We start from the raw sequence: 24,336 nt of genomic DNA on the forward strand, positions 1-24,336 counted from the left end.
GATATGACGACAAAGTTAATCACCGTAGATTTTGGTATAGACATTGTTAAAATGAGCTTTGATGCTCACTCCCTTCATCATTGTTTAAATAAGAATTCCTAAACCAATGTGAGTGTGGAAGGAGTGGGTGAGAGTTGAGTTGAGACTAAGGATTTGAGGAAACCAAATTTCCACTTCACACATTGATCCTTACGACGCGATGCGTTCCTTTCTCAATTCCTCAGAACCAACGTATTCTTCTTCTTCTTCTTCTTCTTCTTCACTAACTTCCTCCTCCATTTCCCGTTTATCTTCAACTTCTCCGGCCACCTCCTCCGCCGCCCTTGCCGTCGTACCTACTTTTAGAGTCCATCCTTCTCTTTCACGTCTCGCCATCCTCGCCACCAAATCAACAACTATCCCTTCCTCATATTCTTCTACTACTTATCCTCCCAAACATTTTCGTTCTAGGTTCAGAAATTACTATTCCAATTCCGAGCCTACGTTCTCAGATAGTGACGAAAATGGCGATTACTCTGACGTCTCAGATTCTGAAACGATTTTTGACGACGGTGGTGGCTTATGTATCCAAATCGAGAAGTTGGGTACCAACTCTCGGAGAATTTACTCGAGGATTGGTATTGATGCTCCACTCCAGGCGGTGTGGAATATCTTGACTGATTATGAAAGATTGGCTGATTTCATACCTGGACTCGCTATCAGCCAAATACTTTTTAAGATTGGCAACCATGCTCGACTCTTTCAGGTAGTCTTTTCTCTTTATGTTCTTGATTACGTAGGAATTTGAACGGTTTAATGACTTCTGGAGAACTTTTTTTGAGATTGGTTGTGAATGTATGTATAGATCAAGGTTAATTGTACCATATCCACCATATCCCAGCTTAACTGTTTGATTTTGATATGCTTTAACATGGTACTTTAACAACGGATAATGGAAGCAAATTCCAACAGAGTCAGGTTATGTCCAACTGATATTAATGATTATGTGCAAAATGCCATGTAACGTTTATAGAGTAATCTATATTGTGAAGGGAGTGATAAGAATTTATATGAATATACCATGTGTAAGCCGTGAGGAGTGCCTCTATTCCTCATTTCTAACGCTCAGGCATCCATAAGAACTATATGAGAACACAAAACTAAATCCTATACCTTTCCTTCTTCGAAGATTTTATTTCCCCTCTCACCAAATGTTGTGAAGCCTTGAATGAGTAGATTCACTCTTCTTGAATGAATTAGCCATTAGGGAAGCTCCATTTAGAATCTCGTCTTTGACACAAGAATGGTGAGTTGTGGCTTGGATTTCATTTGTTCTTTTATATGGATGAAATACTTTCTCCTATCATGATTGCTATGTAATTTATCAACCATGGCATTGCTATTTATTTCTCTATTTCCAAATCTCTCTTTATTTTTTCTCTTTTCTCCCCGATCGTCTGTCATTTGCAGCATTCCCTTTTATTATGTCTCCATTCCCAAAGCTCCAATGGGAGCCACTAATAAGATGGATAGGCTGGTTAGGAATTTTTTTGGAAGGGAGGAAGCTATAGGCCTTGTGTTTTGGTGACTTGGGGAAGAACCTTCCTCCAGTGTCATGGAGATCTCAGTTTTGGAGCTTTTCGGTAGAGGAATAGCGCGCTTTTACTCAAGTGGTGGCTTTGGAGATTTACGCAATAAAAGGATGCTTTGTGGTGAAGAGTCATCTTGAGTATATATGGTGAAGATCCAAAAGGGTTGTCGAATTAGGAAGGTAGGTGGGATCTCTCACCTTTTTATGCTGAAATACACCTTTTCATGACAAGAGGTGACTTTTTTGGCAAGCTGGCTTCTTCGTTCTCTGACGCAAGCTTCAAAATGATAAAACCAAATCGATAATTTTTGAAGGCACTGGATAAATCCCCACAATGTCTTCTTAAATTTTGAAAGATTTCTTTTATCCACAAATACTAAGCGAGCACATATTGTAATGTAACTAGGTACTGCATCCTATTTCTTATGCCTAGAATCTCATCTTTCCCACTGCTTCTTGGTGATGGTATAGATACTGCCCCATAATCTGATAGCCAGCAGCCCTAAAATCTGGGATGATGTCCATATGCCACGGCCAAGGGCCCTGAAAATCTATTATGAAATATCAGTAACTTGTTCTTAATTGAATCGCCTGCAAATTTGGGATCAGGGACAACACTCCTTTTTGGAATGATTCTTGGCTTCTAAATGATTCTTTGCCAGTGCCACACGTCTTCTCTCTCGATTCAAGTATATGTGGAATTTGGATGCAAAAACTTAGAATTTTTCTGAGGAACCTCAGAGAAGTCGAAATTGAGGAAGGGTCTACCTTTTTGCTCCATATGGCATATCTCCTCCCTTGACACAATTCTTTGGAAGCTGGTAACATAGGACCTATTTTGCAGCAGCTCTCTATTGGTCAACACATCATACAACAATCCAAATTCCCATTGGCTGGCAAACTGTAAGAAACCCATGATTTGTTCCTCTGCCCCCTCTGCTTTCGTGAACTTTGTCAAATATGTGAATGGAATTATTATATCTCCCACATGCTTGTAATTTCGATTGAAGCTGGTGCTGTACATTGAGTTGTGACTTAATCCTCTTCTGTTAGCTGTTGTTGCTAATGCAATTTTATGTACAATAATGTTTTACTGAATTTAATGTTGTTTTTTTTGCCTTTCTTCATGTGTATTAAGCATGCTTTGGCATCCCTTATATAGGTTGGGGAGCAAAACTTGGCCTTTGGTTTCAAATTTAATGCTAAAGGAACCATTGATTGTTATGAGAACGATCTCGAAAGACTTCCTTTCGGTAAAAGACGAGTTATCAAATTCAAGATGATTGAAGGTGACTTTGAACTCTTTGAGGGGGAATGGTCAATCGAGCAGGTAATTATCCACTGCATAGATCAACATATTTCTATTAGAAATAATTATATCAGTGGGTTCTCTACATTTCTCTCAACCCTTTTATTGATCATCAATTCCACAAACCAATCAAAAATTTCGTAACTTCCATTTTAGAAAGCTTGTAGCTAATCAAATGGCACTCACTCATCAAAAAGTTATGTCAATGCAGTTTGGTGAAGATGATGATAGCTTTCAAGATCAAGAAGTACATTCAACTTTGTCATATAGTGTTGATGTAAAGCCAAAGCTTCTATTGCCCGTTCGACTTCTTGAGGGTCGACTTTGCAGTGAGATAAAGGCTAACCTAATGTGTATTCGAGAAGAAGTACATAAAACCAGTTCAACCACCACCTCCTAATCGATTTGATTCCTCCCACATTTATATAATGCAATGTTATAAATTCCTTTGATCAAATTATTTCCAGCACAAATTCTTGCCAAAGGCAGCATTAGATTTGTCACTGTCCAACACAAACAAATGGCTATAGTATTTTCTTTCATCATTTATTTTCATTTCGACCTCATATACCTCGATTAACCGTAGCTAGAGTGCATATTACACAAAAATGAGACAAATATACTTTTAGATCATTACACACAACGAGCTTGGATTTTCTCTAATAGGAGACCCTCTCAATGTTGCCACAAACATTCTTCCACATCCCCCAGTTGACTGCCACCAACCTTTAAGTCAATAACATGTCAGCAGAAAAAAGCCTAATAAAACATACGTTTAAAGTCATATATTACAATATATTTGCTTTTCATTAAAATAAAGAAGACATCATTAATTGTGGTGTAAAAAAGAAAAAGAAAAAGAAAAAGAAAAAGAAAAAGAAAAAGAAAAGTAAGCTTACTTCATGGAGACAAATATGCAGCTTCTAGATGTTCTGGGGAGACATTATCATTTATCTTTGCCGTCAATACAGCAATTATTTCGAGTATAAGAATTTACCAATCAAAGACCATTCCATTGGTCTTTTTGGTAACAATTATTGTCTAGTTGGATGAACAAGTTAATCATAAATGTGTCAAATATAGATGTGTTAAGTTTGACTTCATCTTGTAGTACCACCATCTACATATGGGAAACTCTATTCACACTTATACAAGAAAGCTTGGTATTGCATGCATACAGGGGAGGGAGATGACAATTTAGGATAAGGGATATTGATCAACAATATATGTTACAAGCTTGTTCTTGTTCTTCTAACTACTTGTGGATTCTGAGGTTATTACATAAGTGACCCAATTCAGGTCGTTCCTTCATCCAGGATGTGAATTTCATCTCCTCTGCCTTAGTACAGTAGAGGTAGGATCGGAAAGTGATGAGAAAAAAATATCGCCTGCAGACGCGGAGTTGAATTAAAATTACATAACTTATTTCAGCCCTAACGTATCCATGAAACAAGTGGGAGGAAAAGTTGCTTATGGTAAAACCATTTCAACCAATGCAAAAAAATTCTAGCTTAAGCAATTTAATGACAAGTAAAAGGAAAAACCGAAGATGATGGATTACGGTAGATTTAATTGTATCAATGTCTCCAATTGTGGCTTGAAAATGGGTGGAAAGTCCCGTAAGTGAAAAAGAAAATGACAATATATGAGTTTGAAAATTGAGTGTTATGCTTTTGATACTTTTGTTAAATTACTACTAAAATCAAAAGCATAAATTGGTGGGTCACGGTGAATTTAATTATATCAATAGTTTAACACTAACCTTAGAGCCTTAATACCCATATCCATGAGGTAAGCTCGATGATCATCATCGTAAGCAGGAAATTTTTTAAGTTCCTTGCAGTAGTAGAGAATGTCATCTCGTAAATGCCCTGCTCCAGCACACCTTTAAAAGAAAACGAAAAATTTAGCTTTAATGTTAAAAAGAAAGGAGTCACTCAACAGCAGGCTATAAACAAGCACTTGGAGTGTTATTAAAGGCCAACACCGATAAAGGAGGTAATCTTCTCTTCCGTGCACACACCATATTCAATAAACCAAAAGCCACAAACAATCTTTGGAATACCTGTCAATGACAATGTCAACATCTGCTTTACTCTTAGGACCGTACATGAGAACTCGTGTAAGGCTTAGGATGTCACGATAATCACCAATTTTGAATGCTTCTTCTTCAGATGCCTGAGCATGCAAACTATCTTCATATGCGTAAGATAATTCTGTGTTAGTCATGGTTTGTGGAATATTTGATGCAAAAGCATCTGCCTCGCCTTCAAGTCTTATACATAAAATCGCCATTGCATATGCTGCTCCTCCAAATCCTGTGTGTGATACAAAGAGGTAGCATCCTGCAGAGCTAGAGAACAAAAATTATTTCAAGAATTTGAATTCTGTACAATGGGATTGAAATTTTTACCAGGCTGAGAAACATAACAACCAGTTTCTGAATTAAAATGCAATAAATAACAAAATCAAATTCTTATTCATTGCATTTTAATTCTTGAAGCAATAATGTCAATGTAATACAGGCATTCAACTAACAAGCGCCAAAACCAAGCATATTATTTAAAAAACCAAAGATACTAAGCTCCTTTAAGAACGCTAGCCCAAGATTCGGTCCGGGGGGCATCCTCATAACCTGGTAAATATTTTTGTTTCACAGTACTTCCACATTATTATAAAAATAGGCTTTAGAATACTTTTGGTTCCTGAGTTTTTATGAAAATTACAATTTAATACCTAAACTTTCATTGGAAACAGTAAAGTCCTTGAACTTCTAATTTGTAATAATCTAGTCAATGAACTTCAGTACATAATTAAAAACTTTAATATTTCAGTTCCTATCGCAAAAAAGCTCCATCAAAATTACGTATTAAACTTTTATAATGTAACACTTAATTTTTGTAGTTATAAGCACATTTAGTCTCTACTAGCTTATCAATATATAAACAAAACCTACATCGGAACGAAGTTATAAATTTTAAAGTGTATAAACTAAATAGTTACGAATTAAAGTTTATAAACTAAATTGTAATAAAATTAAAACTATAATTACTAAATCATTATAAACTAAATTCAGAAACTAAATTGATGCTTCTATGAATGTTTAGAGACCAAAAATGTAACTAAGTATTAACCCTACAAATATCAAATATGCGAACATCGAGACCACAGAATTTTTTTGGGTAAGGTACTTACTTATCTTTGCAGAACTGGATTGCATCAACATCAGAAGCTAATGCTTCCCTTTCTCTGGTCAATGGTACCCTCTTATAAGCAACATTATGTCCCTCATCTTTCAGATGTGCATAAACTTCAGCAGGAGTCTTGACATCATCAGCAAAGATACTTTCCCAATATCCTATAACATTAGATTGATTCGATGATGGATTATATTCCTCACGATGTAAAAGCATACGGCCACCAGATTGTTTGATTTCTGACAATATATCTTCTTTTAGTCGAGCTTCCATGTGTTCTACCTACATTTGATCACATTCAAAGAAGTTGGGATATATGGCTTGATTATTACTCATAGACAGTAGGAATGTATGCAGTTACAAACCACTGGACCGGTGATTCCAGCATGCTTGAGAGTATCAAAGGGTTTATTCAGCTCCCTGAGGACAAATGGGGTATCATTGATGTACACTACCGCCTCCTCTCTGAGATCAATTATTGTCACATTCAGAGTAGATGTATCAACTTCGAGCTTGGTACGTAAATATGCTAGCATCTCTCGTGCTCCAGTAATTGTTGGAGTTCCCATGCTATATACTGGGTATCCATCAACCTTGGGTCCAATAGAGAACTTTTATATTAGAATGTCATTTGTTTATTTATTTATTTAATGACAAAACATTTATTAAGAAAATGAAAAAATTATACAAGAGCATAAAAAATACCAAATCCAGGGGAACATAGAAATATCACGGAGTTGCCAGTGGAAGGAATGAAAAATTAAAAACAGGAAAAAAAAAACATGGCCAGTAAAAGATAGACTAAAGAGAAACATAATGCAATATGGAAAACTAATTCCTTAATCCCACATAAGGGGAAAATCTCTGTATTGTATAATAACTACAAAATTTTCACATGCTAGGATTACCGTTTAGAACATCTTTAAATAGGCCATGTTACAAATGTACAAAAGAAACTAGAAAAAGTACATATGTACCTTGAACACATGAGGTGCACCATGAATTTGTATATAGCTGGAAGTTCTCTGCCCAGGAAAGAAGTACATTTTAAGAATAGAGCCTTTGCCCAAAACAGAACCACAACGAGCCTTCACAACAGCCTCCATAACAGCATCTCCATGTTGAGACTCGTGCTGGGCTCTCAATGCCTCCTGAATTTTCAAAGTCAACATTACTCAGTTTATCCTTCTAAATTTAATTGTAAGCTTGAAAAGTTCCCTTTCACTTATATTGGGCTACCATTGGTCCATCCAAAACAAATCTCATTTTGGGAGCTTGTTATAGATAGGATACATAAGAAGCTTGATAGATGGAAGAGGTTCAATATTTCTAGAGGTGGGCGATTAACTCTATGCAGTGCAGTATTGTTCAATGCAGACTTAATATGGGCTTAAAGGTGTTCTGTCATTATTCTCTAGGCAACGTATCTTTTTTCTTCATTCCCCCAAAGGTGGAATGATTTTATTTTCTCCTCATAATATCTGTAATTTTGTTGCAGAATGTTGGTTATCTTTAATTCTGTATTGGTTCGTACTTTAAGCATTAGCCTCTTTTCATTATTTCAACGAAGAGATTTGTTTCTTTTGAAAGAAACTTGTGTGTGTATGTCCGCACCTGGGTATATAGAGAGAAAGGAGAGATTGGACTTACAGGCACAGTAAAAAACCTCCCAGGCCTTAGTCTTATGCTCCATTTCATTGCTTGGACTTCTGGTCTCTGATGCAACCAATTCTTGAATGTCATCCCCCTACGTTCTCCTTGTCCACAGATACCATCAAATGCTTCACTCCCAAGATATGCAGCAAAAGCAATCAAACGGAAATAACGCTCCAAATACTCAGCTCCACGGTTCAGGGCTACCCTCCTCACCCTCGGCTCCACATGTTGATTAAATACCTTTCTGTACTGCAGAACAGCTTGGCGAATGTTCTGCAGTGCAGAACATCGATCAATAATAGCATCTAAGGCTTCTCTGCATTCCATGCCATTATCAAATAGTCTCGTAATCTTCCACAACAATAAGATGTCATTTATACCAAACACACGGCTCTCATTCTTCTCTTTAACTGTGTATATGGAGGGTGATACTGCAGCATTAGTTTCAGAATCTTCGTCACTCGAGGTACCGCCATCCACTTCTTCATGAGTTTTCTTATTAAGCAGAACTTTAATAGGCCTTCCATAATCCATCCGAAGTTTTAATAGGCAGGCAATTACAGTTCCAGTGGTTGTTCTTCCTATACCCATCTAACAATACAAAACAAAGATTAAAGAGTAGTAAAAGAAATAAGAAAGAAATGATGATCAAGATTCTCTGATCCACAAGTTGACGTTCAGGCAAAGTGAGTAGAGTGGAAACTTCAACCTGGCAGTTAAACACAAAAGCAGTATCCTTTGAAGCAGAAACTATATTCAACGCCAATGCATCAAAGTCTGAACTTTTAGGTGCTTTACCATCGGTAATTGGTACACGTGCATACTTAATAGGAAAGCCATCACACTCTAATCTTTTGAAAACTTCAAATGGGGTCTGAACAGACTCAGAGCTCACATGTTCCCAAGTGTCATAAATTTGCCCATTGTCTGTTTCATGAATGACCATTATTGCACCTCTATAACGTTCAGCTTCCCTCAGAATATCTTCTTTTAGTCGTGCCTCCATTCTCTCCACTCGCTCCCGATCGATTCCCTGAAAAGAACTTTCATGATTGTGACTTCCCAAAGGATGGTTTAATGGAGTAAACAATAGCTTAAAAGGAATAGAAGTGGCAATTGCTTCATATGAAATGTAAAGACCAAACGCATTGTTGGTGGGGCAATTTTCTGTCAAGGTATAGCTGCTGGCTAATCTAACCAATACATATGTTGTTCGTTTGCTGTGATTGTTGGTTTAGTCAGTTTTCCAGTTGTGACAGTCAATTCATAAAAATTTGAGTTTTCCAGTTGTGACAATCAATTCATAAAATTTTTGCCATAGTGAAGCGTGGATTCCTGTTTGGTGCATGGATATTGACTCAAGGTCACACGAACCACATTTAAATGTTGTGGTTATTTACATGAAAATCTTGAAAGTGAGGTGTACCGTGTACTCCAACATGTTTTTGTACGGTCTTTCAACTTCACGAAGCACAAATGGTTTTCCATTGATATAGATAACAGGTTCTTCCCTCATATTGTGCCAAAAAATTGGACGACCACCTTCCGAACTTCCAATTCTTCTAATGACAGATCGAATACCATCAATGGTGGGATTTGCCACTCCATAGACTGGAAATCCAGGGACTTCTCTAAAATTGGGTGCACCTTCCACCCTCTCGGGTAGACTTTGGTTTTGACAACCAGGACAATGGTCACTTTTTAACACAGTTAGGCTTCCAAGAACCTCCCCATTTCTCAAGGCAGCGACTACACCCATCTCAGAAGGACGTCCATCAGCAGATTCAGCAATCTTCATGAGGGTAGGCTTCAAACTTGCATATCCAAGTGCACCCATAGGATCTCTTCTCAGCAGCCTTCAAACACACACACACAACATAGCGTGGCAAGAAAGTTAGCTACAGTATATTCAGAAATCTAGAATTCCCAAGGAGCAATAGAAATTTTATACGAATTCAAGCTAAACTGTAAACTTGTAATTAATTTCTGAGATAGTACTTGTCAATCCATATATAAATATTGCCAAAGTATCTCAATTACATTTCACAATGTGTTTAAGATTTCAATCATATATAAATACGAATGCATATTCAGAACTAATGTATTGTATATTTGGATGACAATCATGTGAAGGTAGATTCCAGGAAGCCAAGTTCACATCTAACTCCTGACTTAGTATAACTAAGAAAAACCAAGTCAATCTGGATCGGTATAATAGAATACAGTAAGTGGTTGGACGACCAGCAGTGATTGTATTGTCTCTCTCTCAAACTGGCCACCAGAAGACATATTCCCTACAAATGTTTAGGTCTTCTCCAAGGACCAAGGCAATGCCAGGATTCATCCCAATCATTGTTTTACCCTTTTGTGTTATCGAAATCAAAGATGGCATTTAAACTAAAATTTGTTTCAGAAAAAAATCATAAATAGTAGAACTTGAATTAATGGCCAACCCCATTAATTAAACAAAAAAGTTCCCCGACAACTTTTACCACAGCTTCTCCAAGGCAATGCCAAGGTTTTCAATCATCTCTTAGCCTCTTGTGTTATCCAAAACAAATATTGCATTAAAGTTGAAATCGGTATCAGAATTAATTACAGAAATGTAACTAGGACCAACCCCCACAAACTAAAAAGAAGATGAAGACAGAACTGAAGATTGGAATTTATTATACCTGCGTATGATGCTATACAGTTCAGGCCTTGCTTTCATCCATTCAGCAAAACTGCAATGACCGTATGAAGTAGAACGTAAAGCTGATCTCTCTGAATGGATATAAACAGCAAAGCATATAAGAAAGTAGTATCTTTCCAAGTACTCCACAAAAAATGACAATGCTGCTTCTCTCTTCATCTCATCAGCTTGCCGCAAAATACTGTTGCGGTATGTGGCAATCGCCTCTCGCAAATTCTGTAGTTCAATTTAACGACACATTATCACATCCTATTGTGGTGAATTTCACCATAATAATTAAAAAATAAACCATAAAACAGCACGGAAATAGTATTCTCAGAAAGTAGAAAAGCTGAATCCATTAAGCTCAAAGATTACCTGCATGGAGGCACACTTATCTATGACTTCATCCACTTGTCGTTTGCCTTCAGCACCACCCTGTGGGGAATTATCCTTGTTATAATAGGAAAATACTAGCTCAAATTTAGCAAGAAGTGCTAATAGACAGTATCAAGTACCTCCAGTACCCGAGTCAAGCTTCTTATAACTGCATATTCTCCTCTACGAATTGCTTCTTCTGAGTTTGGCAAATTGTCATCAACATTGGCACTGCAGTCAGAAACTTTTCCAATCGAATTTGTTCTCGCAATACCTAGTTGATTTGGTAACAAGATATCATTAACATCATGCTTACCTAATCCAGAAAAAAATCAACTAATTTAGGGGATTATGTATATAATTTTAATGCCCCTGAAATAACTGCTCGTTCTCTCTCTCTCTCTTTATTTTTTTTAATGAAAGAATACTAAGTGCCTACCAAGAAAAAGAAAGAAAGAAAGAAAGAGAAGAGCTTAGACTAAGGGAGCCAAACTAAAAGAAAAGGGGCTCTTACCCAACAAATAAGACAGAAGGACAAAATAAGACCTAAGGCATATTTTTAATGCCTGCAAGACAATATTTCAGCTAAACAAAGTATTTCAAATAAGGAACCTAAATCTCGAACAATATAGATACTCTAATTTAAAGAAGGATTTTACAGGGTTGTCGAGGCCACATATTTTTTTAAAAAAAGGATACGTTTTTTGAAAAAATAAAAAAAGATTAAAGGTCCAAAATACAAAAACCAAAAGAAACCACATAAACAAAAGTTATAAAATGTAAAAATTTAACGGAAGTGTAACGATAATAATGTCAACAAGAGCAACTAAAAAGGAGAACAATAAAGCTCTCCCAACCCCTACTTGATGTCTTGAATGGAAGAAATCTCGAAACTTAGCACCAGGACAAGCCACATACTAATAAAACTAAAATGTAGCTTGCAAGTAGGTGATGGGTGATTTAACACTAGGTTTACAAAAACCTAACTTTTCATAACACCACGACAACAATATCATCTAAGGAATGCTTTTTTTAAAAAGGAAACAAGTCTCTTTATTAATATAATAAGATAATAAAAGGAGACTACTGCTCAAAGTACAAGAGAATGATACAAAGAGCAAAGAAGAACCTAAGAATCAGGAGGCACACACAGACATTTCAACTAGGTTGACATCCCTTTGGCGTCCTCATCATCTTTGTACAATCTTTCTCAAGATATATAGTGATATTCAATAAAATGGGGAGTCCCAGACAATACCAAAATGATATATAAGCAATCATAAATAATGTTAAAACAATTATCAATTATAGCTACAAAGTAAAGACACTTTACGTTAATTTGAGCACAAAAACAACACTACCAGAGGCTCCAACTCGATTCAAGTAGACCAAAGTTGCAATCACCATTCCGGTTGTAGTTCTCCCACGACCCATTTGACAATTGAAAATTATCGCCGTATTTATGTCAACTTGAGAAATTTTGCGAACCTGTACCAGAATGAAAAATAGATAACATACCTAACAAGATATTCCAACCAAGCTACAAACAAAACAGTAAGAGTTAAAAATAAAAAAAAATTGGTCAAGGAAGCATAAAGAACATCCATTACAGATAAATGAATGGGACCATTATAAGACACCATGGGTTTGAGCAAGTTGTAACTATGCTCTTGTGGATGTTTCTACTTCAATTGAACTAAACTTTGAGATTTTGAAGTTTGTGAAGCATTCCCGAGAGTTTACTCAGTCAACCCTAATAATTCCAAACTCAGTTTAATTCAGAAGATGCACCCCTTGTCATTCTCCTCCAAAAAGTCCTCCAAATGATTCAATAGAATGTTTAAGTAGCAAGGGTGTGGTGTTTTTTTTAAAAAAAAATTAATGTTCTGTTGTCTTTGCTCTTTTGTCTTCCCTTTTTGTGCTTCCTTCTTTCTTTGTGTATTCTATACATCGTACGACAAAATTATAATAGGGAAAAACAGGTGTTTATATACACACAAAATAGAGAGAATTCTACCATTCTGTTCACATCAAAGATGTCAGAAAAACACACATGGTTGGAAGCCAACCAAAAAGGCTTCTTGAGTCCATGAAAAGGATGACCACAAAAATCGAAGTAAGGAGATCAACCCGATATATGGTAGAGCCGAACCCCATCCAAAAGCACCTAACGTATATGACCACTAGAAAGAGACAAGAACAGCCACCAAAAGATGAGTCAAAGTCTCATATGCCAAAGCACATGACACATCACAGAGGAGAAAAAGAGATATAAGACACTGCGGGTTGTAAACGATCAGCTTATTAATGCCTTCATGACTGAGCTCCCACAAAAATGCTTTTATTTTCTTAGTATAAAGATCATTCCAAAGAACCAAATAAAGGTTGGTTATTTGATGTTGGCCCTTTGAATGAATTAGATCTGCCTGCCATTAGAGAACTGAGCATAAAAGTAAAACAATGGGAAGGAACGATTGGCCAAACCCAAACGTCATCAAGTGAAATAAAGAAATAGAAAGACAAGCCCATTCCAAAGTGTCAGCTTTCTTGATTCCAAAGTGTCAGATTTCTTAGGGGTTCCTCCGAAGTCCTAGGTTCCAAGCAGATTGCGAAGAATTCCAAAAGAAGCAATACAATTCTTTCACGAAAAAAAAAGAAGAAGAAGCAATACAATTCTTTCACCAAAAAAAGAAAGAAGCAATACAATCACGTACTCCGAGGCCATATTAAATCTTTCAACAAGACATGCATTTCCAATTATCATTTGCATTTAATCTGTGATATGACCAAATTTTCCTAATTCAAAACAGTTACCTCAAGCTCCTTTTTAACCCGAATAGCTATAGAACTACCCTACTGCTTCTCGACCAAATCTGCATAGGACCTTTGATTCTGGAGCATAACTTGGCTTAACAAACTTCTCCTTACTCTCCTTTGGAAAAACCATCTGAGAATGAAAATTGACTAATTCTGAATGCCTCTGACCTTTGCCAGCCAAATCTTTTTTTACTTTCTAATTTTTTCTTCTTTTTTTTTTTTTTAATAAGAAACATCCAAGGAGTACGCAGATATATTTAAAAGCACAAAAGTTTTCAATATTTCTCCAAATATTGAAGTGTTATAAAAAATGTGAGCTTAATATATTTAGCAAAACTGCAAGAGTTCCAAAAACCAAAGGACCAAAACAACTCAAGAGATCCTGTCCGATTAGAACACCTCAGAATTAATCTGCATCTTGGCCTAAAACAAAACAAAGGCAAACTGAAGAAGAAAAAACTCCTAAAACATGGCATGCCATAATTGTTTAGGATATCTGACTCTCACACAATCGCACTACAGCACTTGAAATACTTGGCATGCTCAGCGTCCCTTCGTGATAAGGCCAATAATAGCTGAACATTTCATCTCACCTCTTGGGATTGACAATAACATCAGCAGTATCTTCAAACCAGTGGTAGAAAACCATACTGAGAAGAAACAGAAGAATGCTACCGTTCTTTATTTTTTTTAACTTAATCCACCACTATACAACTTTTTTTCAAATGGAAACATTATTGAATGAAAAAAAAAAAAATTCATGCAACAGTGGCTTAAACCCATAAATTTTTCCGCCTAAAAATATAAATTGCAGAGAACTTGAGCACTTACTTGACTTGAAATAGTCTTTGAATCTTCAAGACCTAACAAAAAAATAAAAACGAAAAAAAATATAGAGAAGAGATTTTTTCTGTTCTCCTCCTATAACTATGACTCTGACTTCCCATTAAAAGGAAAATACTGGATGAATTATGGAGACACCTCACTTCTTTATCTTAAAGAAAAACATTTTCCTTCTCGTAATGCATAAGTCTCAATAAAATTACCTTATGTAATGCATGAATAAATACTGAAAGTAGGAAGCAAAAAGAACTGATATATTTTAAGATTTAAAACTAAAAACTCACCAAAATATCAAAATCTGACTCCTTGGGAGACTTTTCATCAGTCACTGGGACACGTTCATAGTCTACATGGACTCCTTCCACTTGCAATTCTTCATATACCTACATTAAAAGTAACATTTTGGCTAATTTGAATATAGATATTAAATAAAGACAACACTAACTTTAAAGCAAGTTTTAATGTGTTAAAACATTAGAAATAGTGAGAATATTAGCAGGGACATAATTGTATGCTTAGAAAGTGGTTTGTGTTTATTATTATGAAGAGGAGTTAGAAGGTTGGCATAGGCAACTTTTAGAAATAATTTGTGGGAGAGTTCAATCCTCTCCAAGTGTTTGGGATAGTGTAAATTGCCCTCTTAATATCAATACAATTTTTTTATACTGTTCAAAAACTGCCTACCCAAAAATTCTGCCTCCCTCTATTTATAACTATGAACACAAGCCAATTTGTACGCAGTTACAAACATGCCACTATTAGATTCCTAATAATATTTCCACCGGTTCCCTTCCAATGCTCTAACACAATATTGATACCTCTAGAGGTGTTTTGATGGAATCATGAGACACCAGTTCCCATTGGTCTACCATTTGACCATCAGGCATTTCATCGGTCACAAGGATCTTATTCCCATATCTGCTAAGTCAGATTTAACAAAATTAAAGTTGCCATCAAATAAAACAAGAGTAAAATAGAAAACAACATTTTTTTGTAGAGAAGCAAACATTAATTCAACGTCAAATACACAGCACAAATACTTAATCTTGAAGCTTTTTTCAAAAAAGAAGTAACAAAGATTTATAGATTTGACAGATATTTTAAGTAGGTAACTACCATAAATATTTTACAGATATTTTACTTGTTTTTCTTGCCCCAAAGTCCCCTTGCAAATTTTTTCTAAGATAAAATACCTTGAAGCTTCAATTAAGATGTCTTCTTTCAATCGAGCTTCCATTTGTTCAACCCTAGCTCTGTCAATTCCCTGATTCAAATTCAAGCACAAACACATGAAACCTAGTTATACTTTCCAATATGGTCTTTACAATGCAATATAGTATAGCATATGAAAGGAATTAAATGTTAAATACCCCCAAATCCTCATAGTTTAGATTAAGCCTTCAATCATTATAACGTTATACCCACAAACTTTTTATACATTACACAGAACCAAAACTGATGCATAAAAGTTTATATTAGAAAATTGGGTAATAGAAATATGTGGTGTGGTGTGGTGTGGTGGGGTGGGGTGGGGGATAAAAATCAGAATGGCACTATCAAATGACAAACTTATAGGCCCGTGTCTAACAAGTACCTAAACTTTTAACTTCGTTTCCAATAGATCCGAAAATTTTGCAAAAATGGAAAGCTTGGGGAAAATTTGTAGTTTTAAAAGCTCAAGGACGAAATACACACAAACTACAAAGTTCAAGATTAAATTGTAATTTAAACTCAAACCATAATATTAGGTGATGAGGAGAATTATAAGATAATTAGTATATTTAAGTTCATTTTAATATTGAACTTTGTGCTCTTAGTTGCTCTCTCATCTCTAAGGGATGGATTTCTCTTGTTTGGCCATAGATTTGGCTAAATCCTAAAACCACTACATCCTTAAGATATTCTTTTTTTTATTATTTTTTCTCACCTCTGAGGCCTAGTTTGGTCAATATATGGTTGTTGGAAAATAAACTTATTTCCTCTCAATTCTTTATCATTCTTCTAAAATAAAAGAGTTGAATTCTTAGTCAAATTCTAAAAACAAAAACAAGTTTTTAAAAGCTTTTTTTTTTTTTTAATTTTCAAAACTTGACTTGTTTTCTGAAAACATTGATATAAAGTAGATTAGAGAGCAAGAAATTTAGAGGTTGAAATGAGTGTTTTATAGGCTAACTTTTCAGAAACTAAAAACTAAAAATCAAATGATTACCAAACGGAACCTAACAATAAGTAGAAAAAGGTGAGAAGTTTCTAACCTTTTTTTATAATAAAAAAATCTTTCAGTTAGAGATGGATATGCATAATGTGTACATTCATGATTTGACTACTAAAAGCGTAACCACAACAATAATCTTAAAAAAGTTTCGCAACACAAGAGTAAATATGTGTTCCTATTTCGACCTTTTATAAAAATTACAGTGGGAGGTATAAACTAAACAGAACACAACCACTTTTAAGAATTAAACAAGTAATTATAAGCTGAAAACTAGGAATTGAAAGATACAGTAAAAGAAAGAATACACTCTTGGATACAACCTATAGATGAAGAAAAATTGTAATCACTTTCACATGCACAATAAATAAATAACCACCCTTCCATTAGAGATGGTAAATTTCACGAACTTCTTTAGTCAAGGAAATTGAAGATGTGTTAGTTTTTTTAAGGGTAATATTCTACAACAACTTGCCGTGTATTCAAGGTTGGAGAAAGGTCTTTCCACATCGCGCAAAACAAATGGACGCCCATTTATATATACCACCTAATCCAATACACAAAAATGAATAAACAAAATCAAAACTCATTCCAAGTAACGCGAAAGGTTTAGCTGATAAATATTAAAAACATAATAACATATACCAATGGGTTTCTAAGGAAACTTTTTAGGAAATGATGTCACTTTACTCCTGATATCATATGCTTGATGGCCATTGGCCACAAATTCAAGTACACAGCACCAAGAGTAAATTTAACAAACATGTAAATATTATAGATGAAAGAACAGTAATGACTATATTCCTGAGTTAGGATCAATCAGAGAAGGAAACCTCTAGCTTTCCAATAAAATACTGAAAGAAAGCTAACTATTGTAGTTATTTTTGTTTCAACAGTTTTGAGTAGATGCTATTTAATTTTGATTAATTATATTGTAAATAGTAATAGAAAAATCTTTACACCGTGCACTTAACCTTAAAAGCGCCATTTTATCCCTCATGATTAAGGTGGACCAGGCCAATAAAGAGTTCACATTATGTTCTCGATTCTATTTAACAAAAAAGCAAAATATTTGATTGAATATATGAAAAGAAACTATTAAGACTATGTACTTGCTCAGTTTAAAATTAGAAATGATAGAAGAATTATATTCTTGATTCATATTTATATGGGCAACTTTCGTATAAAATCTTCTTTTGCCAGGTTGTTTGCTGTATGTTCCTATCCTACTGGTACTGATTTTTATCATTAGGACAGCCAAATAGATGCTTGGCAAATTTCTTTGCAAATAACTTTGAAGTATTATCCACTGTTTCCACTCCCAATTGGTTTGGATTCATATTAGATAACAAACTCCCATTTCTCTTGATATCCCTTTCTTATCCCATCTTGTTCCTACATCAAGGTGTAATTCTTTTGGATTGGAATCTAATCTTGTAGTCTCCTTTTAGGGGGCTTATTTTTTGTAATGCCCTCATAAATTCCTTCTTTCTCTCAATCAAGGCAAGGCTTAACTTACCAAAAAAAGGTTTACTCATGCTGTCTCTCTTTCACTTCCTTCTGGGAGTTCTTTTGCTTGGAGCATTTTTTATCTTTTCATGATTTCAATAACTTCGTATTACAAATAATAAAAATAAAATAAACGTAAATAATTTCCAAAATTTATCTCATCATAAAAAATTATCAATTATTATGTTCACTTCTTTCAGCAGAAATTGTGGGTACATATGTCACTGTAACTAAGGCATTATATGAAACTAACATAACATACCTGCTGACTATAGCAGCATTGGAGGAGGGTTCAAACAAAAAATATTGGTTAAATCAAACCTACCTACAAAAAAACAACAGCATTTTGATGAGGGAAATTACCGGTTCTTCCCGAAGGTTAATCCAAAGAACTTGAGCTTGTTGCCCATCTTTTTGAGCTCCAACATGCTTGAGAACATTCTGAATTCCAAGAATTGTAGGAATAGCAACACCATATACTTGCAATGAACTCGCCTACAGAAACATTGTCAAAAATAAAATGATTAATGAATGGTGAACTGCCCAACAAACCATCCAGTTAATTAATAGTAATGCGTCCATAATTACAGTTTCACACAAAGGGCTCCTCTGGAGAAGATTTTGGGAAGAGCTTAACGAAGCACCTTTGATTTCAGAACAGAAAACTGAAAATATATTATCAGGCTTTTCATTGATAGAATAAAAAATGATTTTTTTAAACAAGAAATGCCTTCATTAATATAATGAAGAGGCTCGTTTCCTTTTAAAAAAAAACTCCTTCATTAATATAATGAAAAGGAATAAATGTTTAAGGGATACAATCTCACAGTGAAAATAAAAGAAAAAAAAAATTAAAATTAAAAACAAGAGATTAGAGATAATTGCAATCATATAAACTTTTTCAGCCTTGAATGTCATAAAAAATTTTAAAACCTTGTATGTCATATTCATATTGTAAAACTACATCAATTTTTTGAATTATGAATTAGAACTAAAAACAATACACAAGAAAATAGAGAAATAATGAAAGAGCTCAGAAGGAAAGATATTATATGAAACAAGGAGGAAATCAGGGGAAAAGGTTGAAAAGGAAATAAAAACAAACACCCCTTTTCTGATTAGAAATAGAATTGAAAGCAATATTTGTTGAAAAATTTGTAAAACATAAATTTTTAGAAAAGAAATCAAGGGTAGCATAGGTACCACATAAAAGATGGAGGATGATTATGATAAATATTGGTGGAAGCATACTGAGATGTGATGAAATTATGATAAAAATCAAAAGAAACTTATGAAGTAGGAAAGAAAAACTAAACAAAAGTCAGGGGAACGCACCTGACGGTAATTTGGAGCACCATCTATTTGAGGTGATAAGCGCTTGTTCTGGCATCCAGGGAAATGGTCACTTTTAAGAATTGTCTTTTTACCCAGAACCGATCCTCCCCTAAATTTCATAACATGCTCTGGCTCCTTTGGTGTCAACGACATAGCTCAATCATTAACAAGTTGCATGCACCACTACAATACTTTATTACCAAGTCAACTAAACCCAACTTAACTTCCACTGCCACTATGACCACATCAACCTGCAGTACCGAAAACAAATGGATGAAGGGTTACAAATAGCCACAGAAATAACACATCTACCTCTTTCAATAATATCCAAAGTAAAATTCAATTTCTTCAACACAATATTTATTCTAATTCTATTTAACATCTTTTTTGTATTCAACTTATCCAAAAACCATTCCATATATTCTAATCCTCGCAAAAAAGATTCATATGGAAAAAACAAAAGATTCATATGGTCTTTGAATTTTTCTCCACAAGATCCGTTGTTGAGCTTGGAGAAAATGAAATACCACCATCCTTCTATTCCAAAGTGCGATCATCACTCAACCACATAGAAAAAGATGTTTAGCATTTTTTACTTTCCTTCTATACATTTTTTGGGTTCAGTTGACAGGTTGGATATATTTTTCTGGTTCATCTATGTAGAGATTATTAGGGGTGATCATCAATCACTTTGATTGGTCTTTCGGTTTGATTTTCTCACCCCTCAGATTATCCAAGAGGGGGCCATAAAAACTTCAGAAAAAGATTTTATCACCTTTGCTAGAAGTTTAAAATCGCCCAATCTGTCCAACTGATGTGTAAATACTTGTCCTCTCAACTCTTTTCTTACTCTCATATTGCTTACAAACACTCAACTAACATATTATTAGTTAATTTTGTTGAGGCTATCGTCTCTTAGGTCTGGTTTGAAAAAATTAGAAAAATTCTTTAAGATTAATATTTAGTTTGGCAAGAACATTTCGGAATCAACATTAAAGTTTCTTGTTGGTGTTTCATCTTTTCTTTATTTGCAAGCTACCTCTTTACTGATATTTGTACAAATTAAGGGGCTTTGATATCCACACCTTAGTTTGTTGGGTTTTTTTTTTTTTTTTTTTGGTTTGGTTTCCTTTTCACTCCCAACTAGAGTTTATAACCTTCAAAGTTTTTGGTATTTTTCATCAATCAATTTTCTGGGTAATGTCCATGAATCTATAACTTTAATTAGCATAAACTATGAGAGAGAGATTTTAAAAATGTAATACTGTGAAAATATATACATATTTGTAAAGATCAGCTTAACCAAGTTTAACACTTCTCATCCAAATGATCCAGAAAAATCCCAATCATAGTTGGTCCAATTCTTATTTAGCGCAATTCTAAAAGGAAGTTTGTCAACATCCCCATTGCTTTCTATCATGGGAGAAGAAACTTGCTCAATTTATTATGTCTTTTGCGTTTTCATGGTTCATTTACAACAATTGTTTGTAGTCTAACCGTGTGTCTATTCATTTATCAGTCTTTTCTGCTTAATATCAAAATTTATAAAAAAAAATTATAATATCAAAGCCAAACCACACTTGACACTTCCATTGAGATAAATGAAAGAATATACATGGACATACAAAAAAAAAAAAAAAAAAATCATGCCAGACAAAAAGAGAGAAAAAAGTAGTCTGACACTAACAACAGAAGCATATTTTTCTCTTGTAAGAACCAATTTTATTGATGTATGAAATATATCCAAAGAAGTACAAAAAGGGCATTCAAAGGGTGTACAAAAGGTATTTCCAATGTGCAACAAGAATATTAAAATTGTAATCTTTTAGATTATGTCAAAAAAAATAAGAGTGTAAATTTTTACACCAAAAGATAGCACTGTAAATAGCTAACTCAAGACTTCTTTAGGGGATCTCTCACAATTCTCGAAGATTCTGGCATTCCCCTCATCCCAAACCTTGGTCAAAACTGCACAAACGTTGCAAGACCATACAATCACCTTTGTTGCTTTGAAAGGGTATTCTAATAAGGTCAATCCAAGCAAACTGATAGCATTCCCCAAGGAAACTGTTGTCGAATTAAAAGAGAGAAATACTTCAGCCCAAACATCACCAGCAAAAGGGCAGTGGAAAAGAAGGTGAAATTGTGTTTTGTTGCTTTCCTTGCATAGGCAGCACCATGATGGGGAAAAGACTAATCCATAGGCATCTTCTTTGAAGTCTATCCATTAAGACAAAAAATGACCAACTTCCCACTATAGGAATTCGTTCCAATCAAAATTAGACATGAATCCGAAAGAACAAGATAAATACAAAAAAGTTAAATAGCTGACTCCCACCAACCAAACATCCTCAACTGATCTCTCGGTCCCTCTAAAAGTTATATCATTCCTTCCGCTCCAAGTGCCCCACAAAATATCCCAAAAAAAGTGCCACGCTCTTCATTACTTGGTAGGAAACCGAGCTTTCATTGAGAAAAAAATAAAAGAAAGCAGTAGATATACATTACTACAAAAAAAGTATAAGGTCAACTAATTTATCTTTAACATGTCTATGTTTTTTCAAATATTTCACAGTACATTTCCCAGATGAATCAAGACACCAACACTGAAGAATCCAGCCTGTCAGAACCTATTTTACCTGTTAACCAACCAAGCAGCTACTAAAAATCAATAATCTCATCATCTTTAAGAAGGCTTCTAAAGATCATATTCCAAGAGCATGAAACGCCATCCCAATCTTCAAAAGTTGAACCACTAGGAAGAGATGCAATCTTGAACAATCGAGGAAATGAATCCTTTAGAGATCAACCAGCAACCCACGTATCTAACCAAAACCATACTCTAAGCATTAACTCACTCGTGAACTGGCTAGAAGGCAATGAGCCAATAAGCAAAGAAAACTAATAAATAAAAGCAATCCCAATTTAGACGAATGTCATAAAAAGAAAAATCAACAAAAGGTTTGGAAAGAGAAGGCTGTGATGAAATAGAATGAACCTTAATAGTATCTAAAGGACACAAAAGATCTTGCAAACAATGATTTCATCATCTTTCAAAAGCCTCCGAACAACTAGAGACCAAAATAGAAAATGAGAATCCCATAGATTTGAAACCGAGCCACATTGAGATGTAGAGATAGCAAAAGCTAAAAGCTTAGGAAAAAAAGCTTCAAAGCAGTATCCCTAAGCAATGCATCTAGTCTAGTTTTGATGCTCTTTATTTCTCAAACACGGCATCCCGTTCTTTGTCTATCTTCCAATTTGGAGCTGCTCTTTAATGCTCAAAGAATGTGATATAGCAAAGACTAAGGCTCATCACCTTCCCTAATCGAAGTGAATTTTAGAGAAATTCTCATCAGACAGAGCTCATGAATAATTTAATTAAAGTCTCGCAGCTTTAGACCGTCTTCCAATTGGGAGTTGCTCATGAACCCAATGGACTATATTAAAATCACCCCTACACACCACAAAACTTCACAACAATAATGGAAAGATCTCAGCTCACTCTGAAAATGCTTTCGTTCTCCGTAATCATTTGGACCATATAAATTTGAAATCCAACAAACTTTATTTTGCTGAAAAGATAGTTTCACTAAGAGGAAACAGCCACCTTTTAACACTTCTAAAATCTTCCCCTTGCATCTCATCCTCCATGATTAGTATATTACCCAACCTCCCAATCCGCCACAAGTTTCAATGTTTACTCAATTAATTTCTTTTGAGCTCCATTATGACTTAACATGAAGTATAAAAACATATCGATGATTCTTGTTTGCAATAAATCTAAATTATCCTCGATAATTGTATTGGTTAATCTGGGGAGAGAATTTTCACTTGAAGAAAAAAAAAAATGAACTCGCTGCCTCCTTTCCAACTATAATCTACGAATACAAAGATGGTTCGAGGTTGTTCGGTGAATCAAAATAACTTCTAAAAGCTAGGTATTAAAGGAGAATAAAGTAATGTGATAGATTGCCTCTGACAGATTCTTGATAAGTAAAAGAAGGGAGATGCTAGAAAGTTATTGATCGCAAGGCAATTCCAGCAGAGACATGGATATATACAGAGGATTAAAGCCTCAATTGACAGATATATGCAAAAAAATAAAAATCTTCCATTTTTTCATTAGATAAGTCCTAATTAACGTTTCTCAAGTAAGAAGAAAAACATATGTGAAGATTGGGAAAATACCAGTAACAAGAAGGGAGTATAAAATCAGCGCAAACCCAGCTACAATGGAAGAAATACACGGCGGCGGCGGCACTGACCCGGAGAGAGGCGGCGGCGGCGACGACGACGACGACACTGAGCTGCTGAATGGTCGGAGGAGACGGCGTGAAGATTGACGAAGGAGAAGATGAGAGGTTGAAGGTTCCTCTTTCTTTTATTTATTTTTATTTTATTTTTAAAAAAAAGTGGGTGAGCTTTCTTTTCTTTTCTTAAGAAAAACGTGGGTTTAGTTTTTCCTTTTTATTGTTATTATTATAAATCGAAAAATATTCTTAAAAAAATAGAAAAAATAAAACATTTCACAAAATATTTAATCTTTTATAAAATTTAAGTCTTTTAGGTTTGGTTAATTTTTTCTATTTTTGAAAAAACTTCTTGAAAATATAAACTTAAAATTTTGCATATTTTAATTTATTTTGCCATATTTGATTTAGGTGTTTTAATTTATTTTGCTATATTTGATTCATGTATTTTAGTTTATTTTATTATATTTGAAAATATTCTTTATACATAATTTGTGTCCGTAAGATGTGACAAGCAAAAATTTATAACTTTATTAAATTATCATTTTATGTCGAAAGTTTTTTTAAAAAAATGAAAATGTTA

General features: G+C 34.6%; 2 protein-coding genes across 4 annotated transcripts; one reads left to right on the forward strand and one right to left on the reverse strand.

The window, feature by feature from the left end:
• Positions 1 to 67: 67 nt before the first annotated feature.
• Positions 68 to 3,434, forward strand: LOC103497743 (uncharacterized). Its single transcript, XM_008460053.3, has 3 exons — positions 68 to 745; positions 2,733 to 2,900; positions 3,091 to 3,434. Exons 1-3 carry the CDS (start codon positions 200 to 202, stop codon positions 3,277 to 3,279), a joined length of 903 nt encoding a protein of 300 aa, XP_008458275.2. The 5' UTR covers positions 68 to 199; the 3' UTR covers positions 3,280 to 3,434.
• A 360-nt stretch (positions 3,435 to 3,794) lies between these two features.
• Positions 3,795 to 23,923, reverse strand: LOC103497744 (uncharacterized). Of its 3 annotated transcripts, XM_051091959.1 has the most exons (21): positions 23,692 to 23,923; positions 22,140 to 22,325; positions 19,501 to 19,751; positions 18,529 to 18,660; positions 17,132 to 17,203; positions 15,638 to 15,708; positions 15,263 to 15,362; positions 14,729 to 14,827; positions 12,146 to 12,272; positions 10,925 to 11,058; positions 10,785 to 10,844; positions 10,408 to 10,643; positions 9,159 to 9,588; positions 8,442 to 8,765; positions 7,727 to 8,323; positions 7,054 to 7,227; positions 6,442 to 6,669; positions 6,075 to 6,358; positions 4,945 to 5,232; positions 4,642 to 4,764; positions 3,795 to 4,267 (listed from the first exon to the last, which is right to left on the reverse strand). In XM_051091959.1, exons 3-21 carry the CDS (start codon positions 19,651 to 19,653, stop codon positions 4,135 to 4,137), a joined length of 3,765 nt encoding a protein of 1,254 aa, XP_050947916.1. In that variant the 5' UTR covers positions 19,654 to 19,751; positions 22,140 to 22,325; positions 23,692 to 23,923; the 3' UTR covers positions 3,795 to 4,134. The 3 variants fall into 3 exon arrangements, with proteins under 3 accessions (XP_050947916.1, XP_008458276.1, XP_050947917.1); XM_008460054.3 differs by lacking the exon at positions 22,140 to 22,325 and having other exon boundaries at positions 23,692 to 23,910; XM_051091960.1 differs by lacking the exons at positions 3,795 to 4,267; positions 4,642 to 4,764; positions 22,140 to 22,325 and having other exon boundaries at positions 5,015 to 5,224; positions 23,692 to 23,913.
• Positions 23,924 to 24,336: the final 413 nt, after the last annotated feature.

The sequence above is a fragment of the Cucumis melo genome, chromosome 11, assembly GCF_025177605.1.
Source record: "Cucumis melo cultivar AY chromosome 11, USDA_Cmelo_AY_1.0, whole genome shotgun sequence".
NCBI classification, from domain to species: domain Eukaryota; kingdom Viridiplantae; phylum Streptophyta; class Magnoliopsida; order Cucurbitales; family Cucurbitaceae; genus Cucumis; species Cucumis melo.

What these genes read in the sequence shown, in the direction of transcription:
- LOC103497744 (XM_051091959.1), bottom strand. Translation starts at nt 19,653, where the DNA reads ATGTCGTTGACACCAAAGGAGCCAGAGCATGTTATGAAATTTAGGGGA. An exon ending in GAATCGAGTTGGAGCCTCTG is followed by an intron (nt 11,059 to 12,145) that starts GTAGTGTTGTTT and finishes CAAATCAACTAG; the next exon opens with GTATTGCGAGAACAAATTCG. An exon ending in ATCCAGTTCTGCAAAGATAA is followed by an intron (nt 5,233 to 6,074) that starts GTAAGTACCTTA and finishes TTTGTTCTCTAG; the next exon opens with CTCTGCAGGATGCTACCTCT.
- LOC103497743 (XM_008460053.3), top strand. Translation starts at nt 200, where the DNA reads ATGCGTTCCTTTCTCAATTCCTCAGAACCAACGTATTCTTCTTCTTCT. An exon ending in ACCATGCTCGACTCTTTCAG is followed by an intron (nt 746 to 2,732) that starts GTAGTCTTTTCT and finishes TCCCTTATATAG; the next exon opens with GTTGGGGAGCAAAACTTGGC. An exon ending in GGGAATGGTCAATCGAGCAG is followed by an intron (nt 2,901 to 3,090) that starts GTAATTATCCAC and finishes ATGTCAATGCAG; the next exon opens with TTTGGTGAAGATGATGATAG.